Raw genomic sequence first — 23,604 nt, forward strand, 5'->3', positions numbered from 1 at the left:
CCATCCTTTTCAGAGTGCAAAGGAGTTGAAAAGTATGGACACAGAACTCCTGTGCCAGCTGACTTCGACATCAGAGAATGGTCTGGGCACATTTAATTTACTAAAATTGACACAGCCTCTATGTATTTGTGTATCTGGTGCAAACAGATGTGATCTTTTTTGCCAGCATGTGAAGCCAGTCAGACACAAGCCATCTCCAGCTGAGAAGCGCAAGCCCTTGCCTGACTTTGTGCCCTCTGCATTTGTGTTACGCTCCTTCAACAGTAATCTCAAAGATCCCTGGGAGCTTTAAGCATGTATCAGCATTTTTTAAAGGAATACAAGATTAACGACCTAACAATTATTTTATGGATACTGAACTCAAAAATACAGTAACTCAACAACACCAAACAACTTCAACAGACTATAGGAGACCTCATTCAAACACAGCAACTATTTTGGACATGGTGCACAGTTAGTCTCTATGAACGGCTAAGAGTACAAATAATTAAGGATTTGGGACCAATGTATTTCTGTAATACTGAAACTCTTTAGCTGGCATCCACTTTTGTGTCTCCTGAGCGACATCTCAAGACAACAGGATCTCTCAGAACAAAGTTAGATGAAGGCAACCATCCATACTCCTTAACATGGGATGTAAGAGTGTCAAGATTTTTCATCAGATGACTGAATTATTCAAAGTCAGGCTTAAAGCTGTTGATCCCTTAGGATATAAATCATGTGTTCCTATTCTAAAATGAAATTTAGTAAAACAAACTGAAACTAATTCAGTAGATAAGCACCTATAAAATAGCTGGAGAGAGTTGTCCTTACTATGAACATGAGCTGCCAGACAAGCCTAATGAAAATAGCCTCACAGTTTTTCATTTTGGCACCCTGAAAAAAGGCTAAGAAGAAAAAACCCACCTTGTTCAGCCAGGCATATATTAAGTTCTTGATAAAAAATTCAAAATTTTCAGGGTTCAGCAAAATAGTTCTCTTAAAATCTGTGCTTTCTAACGGTTTCTGATAATTTGCTTCAAGACTTAAAATATAAATGGCAATAATGAACTACTTAAAACATGGTAACTCATATTTACTGTACTCCTGTGTCATTCCAGGCTCTTCTTTATCACTAGTTGCTATGATTTTGTTCATTTCAGATTAACTGTTTTCATAACTGAAGTCTTATTTTCTTGTTTTATTTTGGTTTGATTTTTTAAATTAATAAATTAAATAGTAAAAGTTTAATGAAAATTCAGTGGAATGGCAACTATTGTTCACATTCCAAGCAAAGGCTTGTATAGAATGTTTTGGTTTCTAGTTGCTGATATTTTGCACCAGCATTATCTTCGCACATACTGTAAGTTTGACATTACTATACTCGTACTGGAGCAAGTTTGTTACACTGAAGCATGCATGCAGTATGCCAGGACTTTGCATACAGTAGCTGTTAGAATTTATAGAAATCTTATCTAAGTTTGCAGTATGCATTACATATGGATTTCTGCCAAAATCAAACTCTGGTATGTGAAATAAGTGTTAAGCTAAAAGTGTTCTCTCCTTCCTCAAAAACAGAAACCCACAATATCTGTACCGTCTTTTTGGTTTTGTAGGTGGAAGTATAACTGATATATGCATGCTTAATGATATAGCATTACTCTAGAAATCTGTATTTCTGAGTCACTTCATACTACATTTCTGATTAAATTGGACCACACTCATACTGAATTTCAGTTCAAATGTAGTCATTACATATCAAGAAGGACAAATTCAATAGCAGTATAAGACAATAGATTCCAAAGTGCGTGAAAACACCACCAGATTTTGTCTATGAAATAAAAATTACTTACCAAGAATCCTGGGCTTGGGGTTTGTTTGTTTGTTTGCTTTGGTTTTTACCATATCTTTCTTAATCAAAAATACCAACAAGCTATAAGCCTTATGAGCAGATGATAAGAACACAGGAGATGGTTTATACTTACCATCATCGATGACAGCCTGCCACTGGTGCACGTGCTTCTGATATGAAGATCTGACACTGAAAGCCTGGCACTGCCAGTCCCTGAAGGCAGGCACGCCAGCAGGACAAGAAGGATTTTCACATACTCTGTACTGCATCATGGGACCATGACACTCTCCTTCAAGGCCTGAACTAGAAAAGATGCCATAAAAATCATGCTTTATTGTTGGTAATGTTTTGTCAAACTTACAGCACAGGTTATTTATGCTATGCACAAATTCAGTTTAAATAGCAGAGTTTTTGCTGACACATAACATTAAGAAATCACCCACAAAAAATCAAAGTCACAGAACAAAACATGTTTGCATTGTTTGTACTGGTTACATTACATATAAAGAGTCATAAGTGCTAAACCGTAATTCACACTTGGCCCCAAAGAAGCACTAGGACTAGTAGGAGTGTTCAGTAAGGAGAACCTCAACTGCAGTTTTGATTTAGTTCAGGTGATTTTCCTCTAGCTGGACTGAGCCAAAGGTGCCACTGAAAGGTAATAACACCGGCAGATTTGCTACCTCTCCTTTTTTACAAGGGTGGTGGTGTTGCAAAGTTCAGACAATGCTTTGTTTCTTTTTGGTTGCTCCAGTTGTGCTTGCAGGTCCTAATGAACAAATGCAAAAGACCAGTGAACTGCAGAAACTGCAGCTAATTATTTGGAACCTTGCCTGGAAAAATGAATGGATGAAAGTGAAATTAAGACATCCCGAAATTCTAGAAATAGCTTTTAGGCATACAGATGGAAGTGGTGTTTAGATGGCAGGAAATATGAAAGCATTCTGCACGTCTAAGGCTTCTGTTAAACTACCATGCTTTTGTATAGCCATATCCAAGTTTTACTCACACTTCTCCATGCAAACTTCTCTTTTTAATCCCCCTGTCTTTTCCGTCATAATCTTTTGCCCCAAAACTGTTACATTGTCTTTCATCTTTCTTCATTTCCCCCTTTGGTCCTATTGTTTTCCTAAATCATCTGTTCTGCCCTGCCCTGCCCTGCCCTACCTGACTCTACTCTACTCTGGTCTAGTCTAGTCTAGTCTTCTTTACGCTTGCCTTCACTACTCAGCTCTGCTCTGTTCCCACTTCCCTTCCTATTTATTCTTTTTCTCTTGGTGTATAAATGACCCACGAAAGAGAGGGAATGGTACTGAGTAACTAAAAGGAAAGCTGACCACTGAGATATGGTGAAACAGACTCCATTCAGTCAATGGTAAAAATCCATTTATCCCCAACAGCACAAGGTTTTCATTTTCACAAGATACAGAATCTAAATATTGTTTCCAGATATTCTATCTAAACATCTGTGAAACTGGTAGCAAGGTCTCTTCAAAAAAATTGCAATTGCTTGGCTCTCTAAATGAAACAGAATTTAATTTTCTCCAGCAAAAAACTGAAAGACTAGAATTACATGCTGACGGTCTGCAAGTCAAAAATTTAAAATTTAATTTTCTGTTGCTTCTTCAGGTGTAACTTAAAGTTGTATTCTCCCATTAATTTTATCTAAGCTTTTGACAGAAGTAAAAAGACGTAAAATAGTGTCACTATGCAATAAAAAACCCTGAAATACCTATTCTCCTAAGTGTTTTTCAGTATTCATAAAAATGAATTGCTTATATAGGATAACTGGATCTTAATGAGTTTCTGTACTCATAAGGTTTAAAGTCTGTTCGGAAATACTGATGAACAGCAATGGAAACCTGAACTTGGCTTTACCCAGGGCATTTGCGTTGTCGACTGCTGATTCCAGTGTTGCAAGTACGGCTACAAGTGCTCCACGCGCTCCATTCCCCCTCCATATGCTCCGCAAAAGAGGTCCGATTGATACACTCTCCAGCCTTACACCACTAGGTGAAAATTCAGCTCTTAGGTAAATAAATCAAGGTATATGCAAAACAATTCACTGTTCCATAAGAACATGGGAAGCACAACATAAACATTCTGTTCAATACATAGTTTTCATATGTCAGGTATATTTTTTCCTATTGTTCCCATAGCTTTTTTTCCTATCCTAGTAAATACAACAGCCAGACACCTTTCTCTGGCTCAGTGGCCAAGGAGCAGGTGTTAACTCTTGTCCACGAGCTCAAGCACAAATTTTTTCCCAATAAAGGAAGCCTCATGGAATAGCCTGCTGAAATGGTCCCCAGATATATGCTGTCCCCTTCATTTGAGCCTGGGCACTGCTAGGAAAGCACTTTTGGGTCCAGCCCAAACCCACTGCGGGAATCATCCTCCAGCTGAACTGTATGGATGATCACAGCACTGTGTTCAGGGCTATTCTCAGGACTTGTTTGGCTCACTTTTACAGTTCCCACAAGGCTAGTAGGAACTGCATTGTCACTTATTATCCAGCGATAATTTCAATTGAAGGACATATTACAAGTAATAAAATTAGACTTTATTCACAGCTCGTATTTAAAAAGAGAATGGAAGCCTCTATAAGCTAGTGTTGAGAAAGTAAAGACAATTTCTGGCATTTATTTAAATAATAATAATAATAATCACCTTAATAATCTTGTATGCATATATCATTTCTCAAAAACTATCCAATCACTATTGTTATGCTCTATAACCTATGTCCATCTCTGATATAAATGATTATAACTCTGCAGAAACCAGTATTTTATCAACTTATACCAGCTGAATATCTGTCCCACATACTACGAAATTTCAGGAATTGCAAAGCAATAAGGCTACAAGTAGACAATGAACACTTAATGTCATAAACATCAGTAATTTAACCCATTTCTCTTTGCACTCTGAATTACTGTTATCAGTGAATAAAGTTCATGAAGACTTCTCATATTTTGAGGAAAACAAAGCATGTCACTAATGCAGCCAATAAAAGCCTTTGTCACTTTTAGAATACACTTTCGTTTCTTGCAGTTTCTGTGCTAAATCCTTGTCTGGTGATCTTAAACTTCACCTGCAGTTTCAAACCGGTCTTCAGTGATCGATTGATCTTAGTTTTTGCTCTTACATCACAGCATTACAATGATGGCATAATTACACCACCTTTGAAAAGACTTCACATAGGATGGCTCCATCACTGTACTGAGGTTGCAATCAGAAACTACAAATTCTGTAGGGCTCTTGGATGTTTCAGACTAAAAATGCTCATATTTATGTAAAGATATTCCTTCAGCCATAATAGGCAAAATGGACTTTTCTATAGAGAAGTCATCTGCCTTATGTAGAGTCTGAGGGATGCTTATAAATTCTTGAGTTAAAAAACAACCAAGTTGAACAGGCTATGCAAATAACATTTCCATCACTTCCTAAGATCCTAAGAGGAGCACAAGACATCAATACTCCATTTCTACAATATAAGTAAAACAAAACAACACCAGAGATTTGTGTAATCTGAAGCTCATCTTGGACAGATAGTAAACAAGAAGTATAATCCCTTTTAATACTCTGAGATGTTTCAGTGATGCCTGCTTAGTTTTTTTATTGCTAGACATAAAAAAGATACCTCTGTAGCCTGGCACAAGGCTTAATGAGCTGTTCTAATTAGAATCAGTACTTTTGTCTTTCCTTACTAGCTATATACTCCTCACTAGCTAAGCTCTACAGTAAACAGAACGGTGTTACCTTTCTCACTGGACTTTCCCTGGACCCATGTCACTATGATATCATCCTCCCATAAGTATAAAGTTAGAATGAGTCCTCTGCAATGAGTTGCCATTATCACCTTTTGCAAGTCAGACATTAATATGCAAAATGCATGCTAATTTTGGGTGCTCAGTTCATGATGGTGGTGGTTTCACAATGAAAAATTCTGGGTAGTCCTAATAAGACGTACTGCTTTCTTATTCCATACCATGGGCACGCCAGTCTTAATGTAAAGAATGCAACATCAAATAAAAGGCATGTCCCTAACTTTCCAGGTATTGACTTAAGACAGAATACCAACTACACACGTCTATCAGGATCAAATGTTCCCAGCAAATGTCATTATTTTAGAGATAAGAAAATTAATAAACCCTGTTTTTCCTATAGCATGTAAAATGATACTATCTGAACATCTTATCTTACTCAGTTGATTGATTTGTTTACTTTTTTAGGGGGATGATGACAGTCCTGGTGAATGTAATATAATTCAAAGAGTAAATCATTCCTGTGGGAGATGGTTGTCAGCACAATATCCTGAAAATTCGAAGATATATGCATGCTCCTGCTCTGTCATCTGTTTGAGGTTATTTATCTTCATTTACAGTTATATACAGAGATGACAGAGATTATTCAAACATAAAAGCTCTTGAAGGACATTTAATGTAAGTTTCATTTCAGGTGACTCTAATGTGTATTTGGTATCATACTTTTACTGACATTTATCACTCTTTTACATGCACTGACATTATAAATATTTCTTTACAAAGCTTATCCTGAAAATTTTTATCACAAATCTGTATCAATTCCTCCAGTGAGACTATTTCTAAATCTTAAATCACAGCTGAGAACTTTGTATCTTTGAAAGCTTATGTTTCTGTTTACAGTAAGCAGTGCAGCAATGACATTCCATTCATATATAGGATACAAAACCAGAATAAATTTGAAATAAAATCATGTAAGCATTAAAACATCTGTGGCTTTGGCTAACTCTTTTTAAATTCAGTGGGTTTAGGGAACTGTACTTTTTAATCATATCTATACATTCAACTATACATATATGATTTTTATGGTAACTGAGGTAAGCAGAAACTTAAGTGCAAAGACCTGTTCAGCTTGTTTCCTTAACTGTTAGGTGTTCAATATAATTTGTATTGCTTTTCTACCAGAAACATACCTTTCCAGTGTCACAGTCTGTTCCATCCATTGGTGGATCCAGTTTGGTTTTGCATTCCTTCTCAGTTTCCACCTTACACCACAACCCGGTGCAAATGACATGCTGAAAACCAAACACACAGGTATCTTATGCAAAATTACTTTCTGCATGCAATCCACTACTGTTGTCATAAAGTTACCAGTTTGATGGTACTGAAGTATGTTTAAAGACAAGTTAAACATGCACAAAACCCAAAGCGAGCAGATTCTGCTTAGACTTTTACTAATCACAAACACATGGAACAAGTCAAGCTGGTGTGTTGATAGACAGGGGAAAGAACCTTCTAAGGATAACCCTAGGGGTCACGGTCTTTGCACACAGTGGATCTGACAAAGCACATAGGAACAACTTTGCCCCATGATGTGAAGCAGCCACTAAACAGATGCATTCCCCCAGAGACTGGAAGAGGTGTGAGCTTTCTGGGAATTATTTTAAAAACTAATTCATATTTTTACTCCTTTTATTTAGTGCTCATTCATTTTATGTGAAAGGGAGAAAAATAGCACTGTCACTAGCAACAAAAAACAAGGTTTTAAAATGAGTCCATTTCTATATACAGGGACTAATGAGTCTTCGTGCAGCTACACAGAACTATGTCCACGGGAGTTGTGTAAAAATGTGTTTGTGAGAAACTTTGAGGATTCTCTAGGACTTCCAAATCCCCCTTGTTCATACCATGCCAATGATTGCTGCTAGAATCTAATAATTCCCCTGGAAATATCTCCAAAAAGCAATCAAACCTGATATCCACAAAGAAGACACAAAGTAAACTGACAAATCAGGATGAAATATTTTTGCTGGGAAGAAAAGGGAGATGAGAGAGATACTAGTCAGGAGTGATTTTTAGAGATGGAAAGAAAAGCTGCTTATTCTGTCCTTCTTAAGCATCAGAGTTTTACATTCTTCAAAAGGAAGTATAGCCTTGAAGTATGTTGGCTCACATTTCCCCAGATTTCCTTGGCAGCTTCCCCTATTTTCCTCCAAAAAGTCCTCCTTATCCCATGGTTTTCAGTCATGACTTCATTCTTTTCTTGTCTCCCCCCTTACCTGTGAACTGGGTGGAAGTGAACAGAGAGCATGTGGGGCTTCAGTTGTGGCTTAAATGTTACTGCATGTGCAGACTGATTTCCCCTAAATATGTACAGTACTCTCAAAGAGGAGCAAGAAGGATCAGGAGAGGGGGATGGGTTGCAGGGAGGATAAAAGATAAAGATCCACTGCTTTTTGAAACCAGAGTTGCCAGAAGACGTGCTTTTTCTGACTTTAATGATTTGTTACATTGGTAAACCTAGCAAAAGTCTCTGTGTCTTTTACACTATGCATGAAATATGTGTGGTGAATCTTATGCTACCTTGAAAAAAGCCTTACAGCACAGGAATCATACTTGAATGAAAGATTGTGTCTGAACCAAGGAACAGGACAGTTCCAGTGGGAGTCTTGCATATAAAAATGTCTGTAACGCCGGCTTTCAAAAAAAGTCAGATTGTAGAGGTCTCAAGCATTGCACAGAAACAAAAGACAGGATGGCAGCAGTCAGACTCACTCCTGATTCATCCTGTAACAGTTTTGTGCTGAAGCTGAACTAGCAAGATGACAGTTAGCCTGTGCATATCCTAAAATACGTTAAGTCCTATCCTGTTCCTGGGTAATTTTAAGAAGCATTTTTGAAATATCAAACTGTAATTTATGTTCTTATTCAAGGGAGAAAGAGAATTTATTCTTTTATTTTTTTCAAACATGAACATTAAGATATAACTTCATAGCCAAGAACTAAACTTAGCAAGAAAACTTCTGGCCAGTTTTGGAAGACAATGTAGACAAGACAGTATCAGATGTTCATGACAAAGCGCTTCCATGCCAACTATGAAATGACAAATTATAGTGTTGGAACAATTCCACAAAAATATATGCTAATTTAATGTTCCTAATTCAAACAATTTTTTTCACATCCCTAAATCTTCATTTGTCAATGGCTATATTTGAGGAAAAGCCATCCAGGTTTCCAAAAACTAAAGTCAAATTTTCCTTTATGTCACCACATTTTAATGTATGGTATCCTTTTTTTTCCCCTAAACACTTGGATCTTGTGGTCAATTTCACTTGCATATGACTGCAGAATGGCTGAGAACAAACCCACAGTTCTTTACAAATCCGGAAACAAGTCTATACTTAGGAAGACCTGAAGTCAGATTGACAAGGATTTGGATACCTGAACACACAGATGCATTTGAGCTGTGTAAAGTAAATAAAGTAAATAAAATCCAGATGCTTGACTTGCTAATGGGCTTTGTATACATATGCGTGTTTCTGCAAATACTTGTGTACCACCTCCTTATGAACTATGAACCTGCGTCCCCCAGCAAGAAACGTCAAAGTGAATTATATTCACTTCACCAATTTTAAAAATAAGCACTCAAGATTCCTACAACATTTCATCCTAGGCTTTAAGATTCCCAAAACCCAAGAAAACAGAGAAACAAAATTACTAAAATTGGAGGATGAATTGTACAGTTTTTTTCTGGGCTTTCCATTTCATTCAAATCACAAATAGACTCTTTAGTTACTCTTCAGATCATACTTCTGCTGCCAAAGTAAGAGAAATTGAGATTACTGTTACCATTTAACTTCTGACATTTGGGTATTTCTGCACGTGGCTGTGGAAAAACCATGACGCACAACTTGTTTTTTTCATCAGCAACCTGCAATGCTGCAGGTCAGGACTGATCTGAAAACTAACAGAAACCTGGAGGCCACTGTCAATATTACAGTCACTCCAAAATCAGAGCACAAACTTCTAAACCAGAAATGTACTCCTTTGGAGAGAAAGTTTCATTCAGTCAGAATCAGGATAGCTAAGTTAACATTCACAGGGGTTTACTAGTTACCTATCATAAGCACAGTTAAACAGCCACTACAGTTTTTTAGACTAGCCAAGGGAAGTAAGAGTTATTGGAGATGATACATTTATATTTGTGATACTAGGCTAAAATATTTCATTGTCTGTACACTAGAAAACAAAACATTGCCAAGCACACACAAAGGATATTTTTTCTGAAAGACTGTGTTAATAACAAAGTTTTTAACAGCAAAAGCTTGTAAAATACAATATGAAAGTCACAATGTACTACAAAAACAGCTGACAGAGGTCATTCCAACTTTGGGTTTGGTTTTTTTTTTTGAATGAAGCAGGTCTGTGTGCATCACACTGATGCTTTTCCAGTAATATAATAAGGCCAGGTTGAGAGGAAAGACCAGAGGCAAAAAGAGCATTTCAGAACTGTATTTGGGCAAGGTCAAGATTGTTTAAAGTGTGGTGGTGGAGATGAGGACAGATATCTCACCAGGACTCTAGTATTTCATGACTTTCGTTATTTTCATTGTGATCTTTCTGTGAAATGCCTTAAAAATCACCAAGAAATATAACCAGTCTCCTCCTTTGCAAAGATCACAGCTGTGTTATGACAAGAGTTGTTTTAGTGGAACTGACCAGATAGCATTCGCATCCTGGACTTTAATCTTAAAAGCCAACATTTAATAGTTCAACAATTATATAAAAGTGTCAAGTTCTATAATCACATTTAATCATCAAGAACTACTTCTGAGCCATGATCTCACTATCTGTTATGTGAAACAATGTTAGGGTCTAATTGATCCTTGTGTGAGACATCATGGGCATAAAAGCAAACTTGGCTCCCTTACAAGATAATCATGGCGACATCATATAAATCTTGTACTCTGAGATGCATACATATTTTTCTCAGGCTCTATAAATTTTGCTTAGAGTATGAGAAAAAAGTAGTCTTTGAAATGAAGACGAAAGGAAAAAAATAAACTCTGGACAACATTCTTGAAAGAGGAGCGGGAAGGCTTACTTAGGAAAATACGGGAGCAGGCTCTTAGTGGTTCCTTTGGCACTTTGCTTTAGCCATTAAATCATAAAGAGGAATTCCTGATAGCAAGGGAAAATAATTGGCATCTGCAGTGTTTCTCAGAGGCTGCCATGCAATGTGACTGTAAATTACCCTAAAGTGCTGCTCAATAAAATTTGTAGAAAATTATGCCTCAGCAGAAATGCATTATTGATTGTACTGTTGATATCTGTAGATTATTTTATATAATTAAGGAAACTATTTCCCATCATTACTCAATTGTTTTCTTAGTTGAATAGCTGTTATATATGAAATATATAACATACTATTTCCTTATTATATATATGCTGTAATGTAAAAGACTGCATGGAAGTCTGGTCATCAAATTATCTTCCAGTCACAAAAAATAGAAGACTCTGACATAGTTCATAATTTATCTTTTACACAGTTAGTTACACTCAAGTGCATGAACTGTTCAGCAAGTAGAATGTATCCAAGAAATCCTGGGCTATAAATTGTTGGATTTACTGAAGTTTAAATGAAGCTTCAAAGAGTAGGTGTCTCTCATTCCCTGGCTTGTGGACAACAACTGTAACCACAGTAAACTGCCAGTTATTGGCAGAGTAGAAGAGAGTATACAGAAGTAAAAGAAAGTAGTTTGGATTTCATGGAAAATTCAGTGGTTTCCAATGTACAGTAAAATGATTACTTTAATAAATTCATACTGCAACTAATAAAGAGTAATAAAGAGCAAGTCTTATGAGGAGAGGTTGAGGGAACTGGGGTTGTTTAGTCTGGAGAAGAGGAGGCTGAGGGGAGATCTTCTCGCTCTCTACAACTACCTGAAAGGAGGTTGTAGCGAGGTGGGAGTTGGTCCCTTCTCCCAGGTCACTAGCGATAGAACAAGAAGAAACGGCTTCAAGCTGCATCAGGGGAGGTTTAGATTGGATATTAGGAAAAATTTCTTTACTAAAAGACTGGTCAGGCATTGGAACGGGCTGCCCAGATAGGGGGTAGAGTTGCCATCCCAGGAGGTATTTAAAAGATGTGTAGACCTGGTATTTCAGGGCATGGTTTTGGAGACATGGTGGTGTTGGGTTGATGGATGGACTTGATGATCCTAGAGGTCTTTTCCAACCTTAATGATTCTATGATTCTATGAAAATACTGCATTCAGTTTAGAAAAACCTTCTAAATGTTGACTTCTCTAATGGCAGCCACCATAATCTATACAGTCAACACAGTGAACTTTGAATCACCTTCATCATATGTAAAATGCAGTTATTTAGTAGGTTATATTCAATATATTTGTTATTTCAATGCGACATAATCATATTTCAGAGGGAGATGATAACATTAGCTACTGACTAACAGTACTTCACAGTTAGACAATGTTGGAGTTGCACCATCCACGTAGTAGAACTCATGAAGGATTTCTGGCAAGTTTACATAGCTTGGTTCAAGCCCAATTTAAATTGCAGTGTAATTTTTTTTTCTTTCTCCTCATACATAAGAGAAACATATGTAAGAGCAGGACGGTGTTCTTACCTTTGGGCTGTGCTCTATCCATTGCTCTGAGTTTTCCCTTCACCATAGAAATCTTATTTAATTGGACTAGGGCACTGTAAACTTCCCTACAGAAGAGCTGAATTTAAGGCCCACAGCAGAGAAAAAAAAGAAGGAATATAGTGCCTAAGCTTGCTGTAACTAGCTTTTCAGGTCTAAAGTCTGAGGATCACATTTCTTGGATTTTTTTTTTTGTTGGGGGGAAGGTGGGAGAATAGATTTTGCTTCCAGACAAAAGTATGCAGAAGAAAACCAGCAAGGTGACTTTAGGGAGGTTGTCAGCAGAGCTTTGGAGAACTTCTGCCTCTGTGCTCTCACCAGACTGTCTCACTTCTGTCCTCAGTGTCTTTCCTTCATTTTTATGTAATTTCTAATAGGTCCAAAGCTCTTAAAGATGCATTTACAAAAATGTTGTGGTTCAGTATTTGCTGGCATGATTTCCAGTTCAGAGTTAGCAGTTTTGCAGAGGATTTTGGTGAAACTGCGGAAGGTTTTTCCCCTTGATCTCCACTCAGAAACTGTTATCAAGTTCTCTTTTTCTTATGGTTAAGACCGTAAGGTTATCAAGGAACAGACTTGGTTTACGACAAAGACAGAAAGTTGCAGTTTCTCAGAAGAAAACTAATAGTTGAAAAGATCACTGCCTTTTTATATTGTTTTGCATCATTACCAGGTTCTTTCCTCACAGCAAGCCCACGTATCTTTGGATTTAAGCTACAATGGTTTCTTAATGGTATCTTACTACTAATATTTAATATCTTCATAGGAATTTTTGCTAAACTACCATTTTAATATAAAGTCATGATCCTGTAAGTGGGCAAAAAAGGATGGCACAAGTGATTTAGCTGAAATGTGTCCTCTTACATACAAAAGCCAGAAGAGAGAATGATGTAAGATAATTAGGAATGAAGAATTAGGTACCAGCACCCAGAGCCTAAGTACTCTCTGTGCAAACAGGTGAACACTACCAGGCTAGATTTAACTGAATTTAATTTCCTAACATTTCTAAAATAATAATGAAAGCCAAAGAAGCCTTGGAGTCAAGACCCCGAGAGAAGAATATTCACTACATCTGTGAATGAAATACAACAGATATGGGACCACTTGGCTTCCTGAATTTAAATGCCTGAATTAGAACTAAACACAAGGGCATTAAAGGAGGGAAAGTGCCCGGAGAGATTAAAAGCACAGAAAGGTATTACACAACAGCAAGTCTCCAGGTTTGACTATCTCTTTAATTACTTTTTAAATTCTTTTACCTGGTATGGAAGACCAGAAGAAATAATGGGCTAACGCTGTACCATTTTCTTTTTCAGAATAGGTTTGTAGAGAATGAGAAACCAAAATCACATCTTTTAATTGAAAACAAAGTACTAAAAACCAAGAAACAGATTGCAGGCAATGAAAAAAGCACTTGGAAGTAATTAAGAACATTTGTAGAATCGTTACATTGCGTTGTACTGCTCATCTCTCAGACTGAAAATGTTTTCAATGAGACAATTAAAACAGTAACCAGTAACCTACAGCTCCATATTTTTTTTTCAGCTATGCCATTCTCTGCATGTGGTAGTCATACATGTATGGCAACGTTTACTTTAAGAATCTTCAGGATAAAGATTACTCTTACTGAAACTCACTAAAGAAAGAGTACTATGCCTAAGTAGAAAAGGTGAGGAGAACTGAAGAAATAAAGGCGTAAGGAATTCTGCTTTCATATTGAGTACAACCGACATTTCCAGGCTATCTGTCTGCTCTGACTCTGATGAAATTTTATTTCACAGTGCCTCCTAGCCCCCGATCTCTTAACCCGTATTCCATGTTCTTTGTACACTTGTGATATCATTTAACCATCTTGTCTTGGTTACCTTCTCAAGGGCATCCAACATGTTTAGCTTTTGTCCTGTTGATGTTAAAGAAGGATGATTCTTCTCTGTTAAAACCATTCTTAAAAAGCTTCTTCAATCAGATGTCTACTAGTATTAGGCCATAAAATTATTAAGAGCTCTTCAATTTTATTAATCTGCCTATTCAATGTTAATATATAGTGACACTGTTTCATGCAATGGGATGAAGCAATGTCAGCAAACTCACTTGAGTATTGGAACTCCTATTGCCATGGCACTGCACAGTTCTGCCGGGGCTCTCAGGGGACCTGCTGGGAGGCAGGGTATATTCAGAAGTACAGAGAGCCCCCAGCTAACACCACTGCTTTCCCTCAGAGCTAGCACAGGAACAACATACTCTACTGAAAGTCAGATACAGAGGTTCAATACCCAAAACATAATGAAATGGAACCTACATGTGAAATCTGGTTCCAGTGGAATAAATTGCAAATATTTCACTTGCTGCAATGACATGACTTTGCACTATGACATTTTATGTTTCTAAAGTACAAGGAACATATCAGTGGTATGCTATGATACGTCAAGATTCAGTATGTTTGGAGATCCAAAACAAGCCTTACAAGATAAACAAGTGAAAATGTTCATATTAACTTCAGAAAGCAAAGTGTAAACTTCTCACTTCAAAGGTGCTATGTTCTCTTTCTCTCACAGGTATGCACAGAAATATCCCTCACAGAAAATGAGTTGGTAGGTGTATTTTCTGAAGTATACACCCATCCTTACCTGCATTTCTTGGCAAAAGGAAGCGGTTGGTCCAAAAAGAATCTGACACTGTTCATCTGCAGTGTACGTCATTCCTGGGAGCTTGGAGGGAATAATCACAGAATTGAGGCTCTGAGGATTCATCTGTAGCAGACAGTTACTGGCCTTTGACCTGGCAATATGCAGAGATTCATATGCTGAGCAATCCTAAAGAGTCTGATTGTTATGCCGACTTAAACATGCATTTGACATTACACAAATGTGGACTCTTAAGGGTTTTTTATTTGTCAGCATTGGGCTGTCATTCAGAGGAATGACTCCATATAAATTAATATGGCTTACTTGATATAACTTAATGGCATGTTCAAATGTTGCACATTTGCAGAAAGACAGTATAATTTATCAGCTATAATAGGAATTTCAGAAAAGTACTGGACAACATTTTAGTGTAAAACTGACTTAACTGATAAAGGTTTGGATAGAGACTTAAACAATTATAAAAAAGCAGACAATTTATAATGCATAGAAAATTGTGTACCTTAGTTTTCACATCTAGCAGGACCTCAAATTAATCACTTCAGATTAAATATATATATATGCACACACACACTTAAAAATATATGCATTTCTGACCTGGTAGCCAGAAATCTAACTTATCTCAAAAAGTGAAAGAAAAATATTTGAAAATACTTAAACCTGTTAAAGCACTAACTCATCGTTTTGATTTGTGTCTAGTTTCAGTACAAATGTGTCAGACTAACACATATAACTTATACTAGCTATTCCAGTTTCATAAAGCAGAACTTCTGAGGACTGCTTAACAGTTGCAAGTAAATTCTCAACAGATATGTTTATAAACTTAATATAGGAACAGAACTTTAGGGAATAGATCCTGTTTAAGAGATACAGAGTGAAACTAAATGTTTTAATTTGGTTTCTAGGTATACTTTTCTTTATTAAATACTTCATAAATTTATATTTAAAAATTTTAACATGATGTAATTATACTTCATGGTTTGATATTGAATGGCACTACATAGATCAGACAAGCTACTAACGTTCATAGGTCATTCACCGTCCGACATTCTTCAATACATAGCATATTCATATATATTAAACATATTTACATACATCTAAAATATAACTATATTGAAGCAGACATCTGGATTAACATAAGAAAATATAAAAATACAAATAATTGCTGAAAACAGATTTTAATCAATCTGTCAATATTATGTAGTTCATTATGATTTAAGTTATTTTGATGGATTATGCAAACACAAGTCTGCCACAGAAGTAGTAAAAATTATTGAAAACTTATTATTTTGGGATATTTATTGCAACTATTTGTAAATGACATATAGTAAGAGTTCTTTTTCTTGAATGATATACCTGAGAAATCTTTCCAGATCTTCCCTGCTGCACCGAGACCATGAAACATCCCCAAGATTCTGTCCTTTAATCCACTCCCCAGACATGATATGTAGACCATCTGCACAGGATGGGTGGTCATTGTCGTGGTTTATCCCCATGCTGAATTTTGAAGTTATTGAAAATAAACCAAAGCACAACAAAATAACAAGTTGTTTTCAAAATGTTTGTAAGTTAAAACTCTTGCAACAGGGTACGAAAAACTCATGTAAATTACATGTAGGAATCTCTTTTGATTTTTTTCCAAGATACCTCTCACAGAAGTACATGGAACCATGTGTGGAGGACAATTCTATACTGAAAGGTGAAAGTGAAGCATCATTCATTTGATGAGAAATATTACATTCTAATCAGGTGTTCAATATATACTTTGGACAACTTTTTGCATGTTCAGTACTGCACAACTACTGCAGGCTTAATGAACTGCACTTCTCTTGCTAATGGCCAACAAAAATATTGAAAATTTACTTTCTGAGATCAGTAAATTGTTCAATATTTTGGCAGTGATTCTATCTTAATTCTGTATGTAACTGGTTTGTTGGTATTTTACAGAGCAGTAAAATGCTTACTAGTTTAATGTATAATTATTGTATCTATGAAAAAAAAAATAACCTAAATGTCTTTTCAATGTCTACTGTTAGAAATAACACTGATGAAGCAATTCAACGGATTGTGATTTGAAAGACTCAGCATCCATATGCATCCCAGTGAGTTCTCTCACAGGACACTGCAATGAAAAATTCTACTAAAAATTTGCTGGAAGCTGCTACTTTAACTAAAGTGAAGACTCACTGTCACTCTCATTCACAAGCAGTGAACAGAGAGAAAGAAGATTAGACTTAAATGTTTCCCATCCAGTCTGAAGAGCAATTCCTGAAGTCAGACTTCATCACAAATGAATCTGTAAAATCACCCAGAAAAATGTGTGCTGAGCTGAAGCCTAGATGTTGGCTGTTTCAAAAAACAATTCTGCTAGCCACCATTACAGACGAACAGTGTAACCCCTTTTTCCAATCTATTACCACAGAAGCATTCTGTATAGTCTATCAGTACATGAATTCTGAGGACAACATTGTCTTTTAAAGTAAGAAGTGGCAAAAATTGTTCTATTTATAACAACTGTGTACATCAGCAACATTAAGCACTAATAAAAAAATCTAATTCCAACTGCCTTCCAATATGTCAGCTGCTATACTTCCGTAACATTTCTCCTATTCTGCTTTGACATTCAGATGTAGTTCGAAGTATCTGCACTACTCCAACAGGATTCATTCCTCCATACAATTCCACCTCCAAATTAAATACACGTAACAAAATATCCAGCAAGCAGCAAAGATGAATATCAAAGCCTTTGACTATCAGCATGAATAGCTACTTCAAAAAGGAAGTACAGGTCATTATGTTAACATCAGCTAATTAAATCACAGGACAATGCTAAAGTAGCAATGGAACCTGCTCTTGAACATTCTCAGAAATCTTTTCCTCAATACATACTGCTGATCTCTTCTATAGCGTTGTAATGACCGCATACTTTTATCTGACCTCCGATCAACTGCAAGATCACATAAAAGCAGACATGCAGTAGTACTGACTTCTGATTTCATTCACCACATCACATTGTGTGTGTGGTGAAAGAAAGAAGCTGAACAGCCATTGCTACCTTCCCATTCAGCAAGACAGTAAGTAATGTGAGCGGGTATAGCTACTCCTTTGTAAACAATCAGGGATATAACAATATCCAATGCTCCCACTGGCAGCCATGGTATTTTCTAGCCTTCCTTCCTGTACTGTCTCCATAAAAGAGACAACTACATCCTTTCACTAAAACAAAGGCACTGCAGAAACTGGGTCTGTGTAAGGTGCTGTTCTATGCTCTCCCTGTGGAATTAATTATGCTAGCATTGGACACATTGCCCTCTCTGTCCATAAGCTCCTCTCTCCCACTGCTGTGATCATTCAACCTCATGCAAGACTAAAGCAACACCATGTGCATGTGGGAAGAAGACAAGGGAGTTTGGGGTAAGAGGATAACGTTATAACAGTCTGAAAAAAACATAATGAACCAGTCTGAAAAAAACATAATTAACAAAGAAGACAGTGCTGTGCTTTAACAAGTAGCAGATCATATCTATATGGACATAAATAAAATTCTTTTTTCACTGATATATAAAAATGCTCCACCCATTTTGGTTAAAGACTATATATGTCAAATATAATATGAAAGTAGAAACTATCCAATGGAATGCATTCCCTAACTAAATATCAGCAATATTCCACCTGACACTATGCAACTAAACTATATTTTATTAATCTCAGTTTAAAAGCATTTTGACAAAGAGCTTTGGTCAAATAAACTCCACTAACATTATATACATGGTTGTCAAGCCAAGAGAAAAAATATATTTATTTAATAAAAACTCTAAAACTTGTGTAAAAATCACTGCTTTTTTCTTTTTTTTTGGTGATATCATGCAGAAAGTGTGAACAATTTCTGCTAAATTTTGAAGATGATCCCTATGGATGTTTAATGTGCAGTAGGAATAGTACAAACAATTAACAACTCAGGCCACTGAAAGTGGGAGACAAATACCAGTTCCACTTTTCAGTTAAAAAGTAATTATTTTACAATTTACTACTGCTGCAATTATATATGCACAGTTGGATTCAAGGCAGACGATATCTCTCCTGTCTTCAAGGGAATTGATTATATTCTTGTGGGCATAAAATCCATTCCAATGTCAATGCACCTACAGAAAAAGTGCCAAGTACCACACTTTGATTTGATTATACCTGAGTATTAAGAAATAAAAGCTCTTTTAATTCTCAACACAGGATCCTCAATCATTATGCTATCCTAAAATAAATTAAATAAGGCTATGCACACACCTTCTGGAAAGAATTAGGTCTGCATTGTCAAGTACTATTTTATATTTCTTCTCACTACAGGACTCCGAAATTCTCCTACACGTGCAACATTCATGGCACCACAGATTTGCTCAGTGACCCCACGCTCTTCCAGGTGGAAAGCTTTGTATTATTTATTTATTATTTTCATTCTGCTTTGCAAATGGCAGATGATGACCTGGTTATCACCATCACATTCCACTGAAATGCACAGTAGTGCAGCTGAACAAGAATGATGCTATTAAACTAGAAACAGGCAATGCAGGCACAAAGACTAAGTAGTATCAAAAACTTAAAAATATAGGAGCAATTAATTGGGTGAGTTCAGACGGATATGGAGGATTACTTTAGGTGTCTCTGTAAATAAAAAGAACTAGAATTAAAAATATTAAAGAAGACTGCTGTTCAGAGTTTTACAGTCACTAATCGAAGACAGGTTAGGAAATGAGATATGGATTAGGAAAATGATAAGAGCAAGTACCCAAGGAAGCAGGGGCAGGTGGAATATTCAGTATAATATATAAATCGTCAGATCCTAAAAGGTGAAAGTTCAGCCCAAGGGATATAAGCATCAGAGGAATGATGAATGTAAACTGCAGATCCAGGATAAGAGTACTAGCTCATGCTCATGACAGAATGAAAATTATTGAAAAAAACTTTCCCTTTATGAAGGAGATAGTAAACCTCTGAATGCTACTGCAAGTTTACACCTGTGATGTGTGATGGGAACAGGGTGGCATCTCGTTTCTTTCAAAATTAGTATTTTTATAAATGATAGCTACATAGTGTTTGTAAATTTACTGCAATTATTATCCTATTGATTTTTTTCCATTCTAGCAAACAAACAAACCACAAATATATGATGGATTGTATTACTTTAAAAAATAAAAATAAGAATTAATTAAAAATCATTATTAATTACAAAATGTTATCCTCCCTATTATTTCCACTGTTTTCTTTTTTGTCATCGTTACGTGCAATACTGTGTTAGAATGATTGAAATCTCTTGAATTATGGACTTGGAAACAACAATGTTTAAAAGCTTATATGGCATATAATAGAACAATGATTGTCCAAACAATTTGTCTAGTCTGAAATTTTGTATATCACAGTATCACAAGGATGTATTTGACAAGGAAAAATAACTTCACACATTTTACTATCTCAGACAGGGAGAGGGAAGCTGCATTACTGTGTTAGTACTTGTATTGGACATAACATAAAACATAAAAAAGTTTTATCACACTGCTATCTTTGTAAAGAAAATTATGTATACGAACACAGTAGTAGCAGATTTTTATAAGCTATTTTATGAAATTAATGCAAAAATATTTATTATTGTAAGTCGACTTGTTTTTTTTTAAAATTGCAGTTGATGAAAGAATGTCTTGTATAATTTTTTTATAAGTGCTTTAAAACATATGAGGGCTTCATGGATCATTGCACAAATGGGATAGGAAACATGGTTCTACTTGTCGCTGAATTATTGAATTATTTAGCCTAAAGCGAATTGAAAGGCGAGTAACCCAGCTACAGAAAAACTATGATGGCAAAAGGTAGAACATGATTTCTTTTGGAAAAACTTTGTCTTAAAAGGAGGAATCTACTGCACAAGAAAACCCCAATCTTCTTGTTAATAATTTGAGGATAAAAAGAAAACAATCAAAAGAAATACGTTTAGGCAATGAGTATTTCTGTTCTGTGAATCATTGATCATTATCTAGGATGTGGGCAACTCAGATTACATTTTCAATCTTAAAACTATTGGGTAAAAAAATACCACATGTATATTAATATATAGATATGAACATATACTGCATGCTACTGTCCAGCTGACTTGGTAACTTTTGCTAAACTTTGCTAAGTTGCTTTCTTCTCTATTGCTCCAACGCTTCTACCACTATGCTGGATCTAGACACAGCACCGTGTCATGGTCCTTTGACTTAAGTATATAAATAATTTAAAGCTTTGACATGACAGATGTATTTAGCAGCATAACATGAAGATACATATGGTCCCTTGCTGAAGTTTTTTACAGAGAATATTAATACAGGAAAAGTACTCACTGCTGGCAAATACAATGCCAATGCCACGTCCTGCAAATTGCAGTATTTCAAGGTAAACAATTACGTTTATGACTTTAATCTTATGCCAAGGAAAAAAATTGATATATAAATTTTCTTCAAATGGAAGAAAATATGTAATCAGGAAAAAGACTTTGAGTTACCACATACTCAGTGAATAGACAAAAAAATAATTAAGTTTCCTTATTAACAAAAACCATTGACACTATTAGGATGTTTTGCCAAATTTTTCACAGCTGTTTTAAATGTTCAGACTACCAATTCAGCCTATGCATCCTGTAGGCTGTTGTTCAGTTACTAACTGTTCAGGTTACAAAAACTATTCTAAGGAAAATTAACTGTAAATCCATCCTGGAACATTATCGTCTGTCAGAAATGGAAGCCTTGACACCTTCCTACAGAAAGAATTGACTAATCTTCTAAATTTCAAGTACAAAATTATAATATCTTTTTAACTTACCAAAAATGCTGATGCAGTGCTATTCGCTGTCTCAGTGCTTCATTTCTTCCCGAGCTGTTTCTTTCCTCAGCTGTCTAGCTACCAGCAAAAGGCTAGTGAGGCTTGATTTCTGCTAGGCATTGTTGTGATGTGTTTGCATAAAATAAGATCTTTCTTGAGCCTCTGTCTGTTCTTAGAATTGGACCAAGCAAAACTATTTTTTTCTCATGGGTTTGAACCACCATATGAATTTTGAGAGTAAGAGTAAATGGAAATGCAAACTTTGTAATAAACTGCATCCTTTTCTGTCATCTCTAATTGCAAGTGTGTTTTGCTGGACAATTTCCAGATCGCTGGCAAGTTTGGTATGATATATCCATCTGCCCAGTAAGATCCTAGGCTGATTTAAGCTAGCATAACTTCATGACTATGGAACACAGACGCCTACTTTGATATGCACGCAGGAACTCCAGAAACTACTGATTTTTAAAGAACTTAACCTACTAAAGCATGAAAACTGAATGACAGAATCTAAGGTGATCTCAAGGACGTTGTGACTGCTTTTTTGGAATAATGGGGGTTTTTTTGCCATTACTTTCTATTCACTTTCATTGGAGGGATATTAAATGTCTGCTTGTACAGCTGAACACCTAATAGACACTTTGAACTTCATTAAAATAACTTTAAAAAAACCAAACCAGATATTTTTAATAAGGCTTTAAAGATCAGCCAGTGCACTGTGAGTATTTATTGCAATAGTTTTGAACAGTTATCTTATGGATTCTTCTCCTAATCTAACAAAAAAACCAAAAAGGCAGCATTTGTGATTAAACTCCTGGAGTGATTCTCATATAGATCATGTTTGAAATAAAGAATATGTAATGCTGAAATGCAATACAAATAGAAAACCCCCTTTAATCAAAACAAGAAGTAACAAAGGATAAGCATTGTCTCTTTCTTGTTAAGAGTAAATTAAATAAAACTAGTTTCTTATTAAACAAGTACTACGCATTATAGATGAAGTTTCCTGTGAAGAATATTTTTGAACAAACAGGACACAAAGTGTTACCACAGATAGTAAAACAATACCAAAAATAATATAAAAAGATGTCCCTGTTTTATGCAGTTATCCACAAACTGCAGAGAAGTATAGCCATTTCTCTGTACATGTGTCAATGATACAAACACACACATATAATTTCTTATAGTTTGCTGTGCATGCATTTTAAAAATCATTATAAAGCTCCGTTTTGCAAACTGCAGCTGTGCTTTTCAAATTGGATTGCTCAAAGTTAGCTTCCTGTGTCTACACTTCAGTTGGCATTCAACAATATTTTGAACAAAAACTCGTAATGATGAAAATGAGTTTAAACAGTTAAAGCTCAACATCTCAGACAGGCTGCTTCTGTATCCAACTACCTGAATATTTCTGTGTCTACATCTACGCATCTAAACTTGCACTCAGAAATCTAGCTTTGGACTGTTAGCTAAAAATGACAGAAAAATTAAGGAAAGGAGCAATGGGGGGAAAATAAGAGAGTCTGCACAGCTGGGAGCAGGCCCCAATGACAGGCACTTCCCCTGTGCCTTCCACCCACTACCCCTGCAGCCCATGGGATCATGGATTTATAGGAGAGAGAGGGAAGCAAGTACATTATTTGGGTACAGGTTACTGGCACAGTCCCCAGTGCTGCAACAGTTCTGCAGCAGCTTCTTTCTTATTCCGTAGTCACTGCCACAGGAACACCTAACGTTGTAGGACCCCAAGATGACCTGAGTCAGGATGCTGGGAAGCAAGAGCTCTGAGAGCAAGGGACCCCAGAGTGATATTACATCCATTACTGAATAAAGGCATGGCTTCATTGTCAGAAAATGGAGTAA

At 36.1% G+C, this 23,604-nt stretch overlaps 1 protein-coding gene across 3 annotated transcripts in view; it reads right to left on the reverse strand.

The window, feature by feature from the left end:
- Positions 1 to 23,604, reverse strand: part of ADAMTS19 (ADAM metallopeptidase with thrombospondin type 1 motif 19) — a 155,348-nt gene that overhangs the window by 49,294 nt on the left and 82,450 nt on the right. For all 3 annotated transcript variants that reach the window (XM_064438674.1, XM_064438673.1, XM_064438675.1), the window contains 5 exons: positions 16,258 to 16,398; positions 14,887 to 15,037; positions 6,786 to 6,887; positions 3,710 to 3,840; positions 1,965 to 2,134 (listed from right to left, as the gene is read on the reverse strand). In XM_064438674.1, coding sequence (XP_064294744.1) covers positions 1,965 to 2,134; positions 3,710 to 3,840; positions 6,786 to 6,887; positions 14,887 to 15,037; positions 16,258 to 16,398 — 695 coding nt within the window. The remainder of the gene's footprint in view (positions 1 to 1,964; positions 2,135 to 3,709; positions 3,841 to 6,785; positions 6,888 to 14,886; positions 15,038 to 16,257; positions 16,399 to 23,604) is intronic.

Source organism: Phalacrocorax carbo, chromosome Z (assembly GCF_963921805.1).
Source record: "Phalacrocorax carbo chromosome Z, bPhaCar2.1, whole genome shotgun sequence".
Taxonomy (NCBI): domain Eukaryota; kingdom Metazoa; phylum Chordata; class Aves; order Suliformes; family Phalacrocoracidae; genus Phalacrocorax; species Phalacrocorax carbo.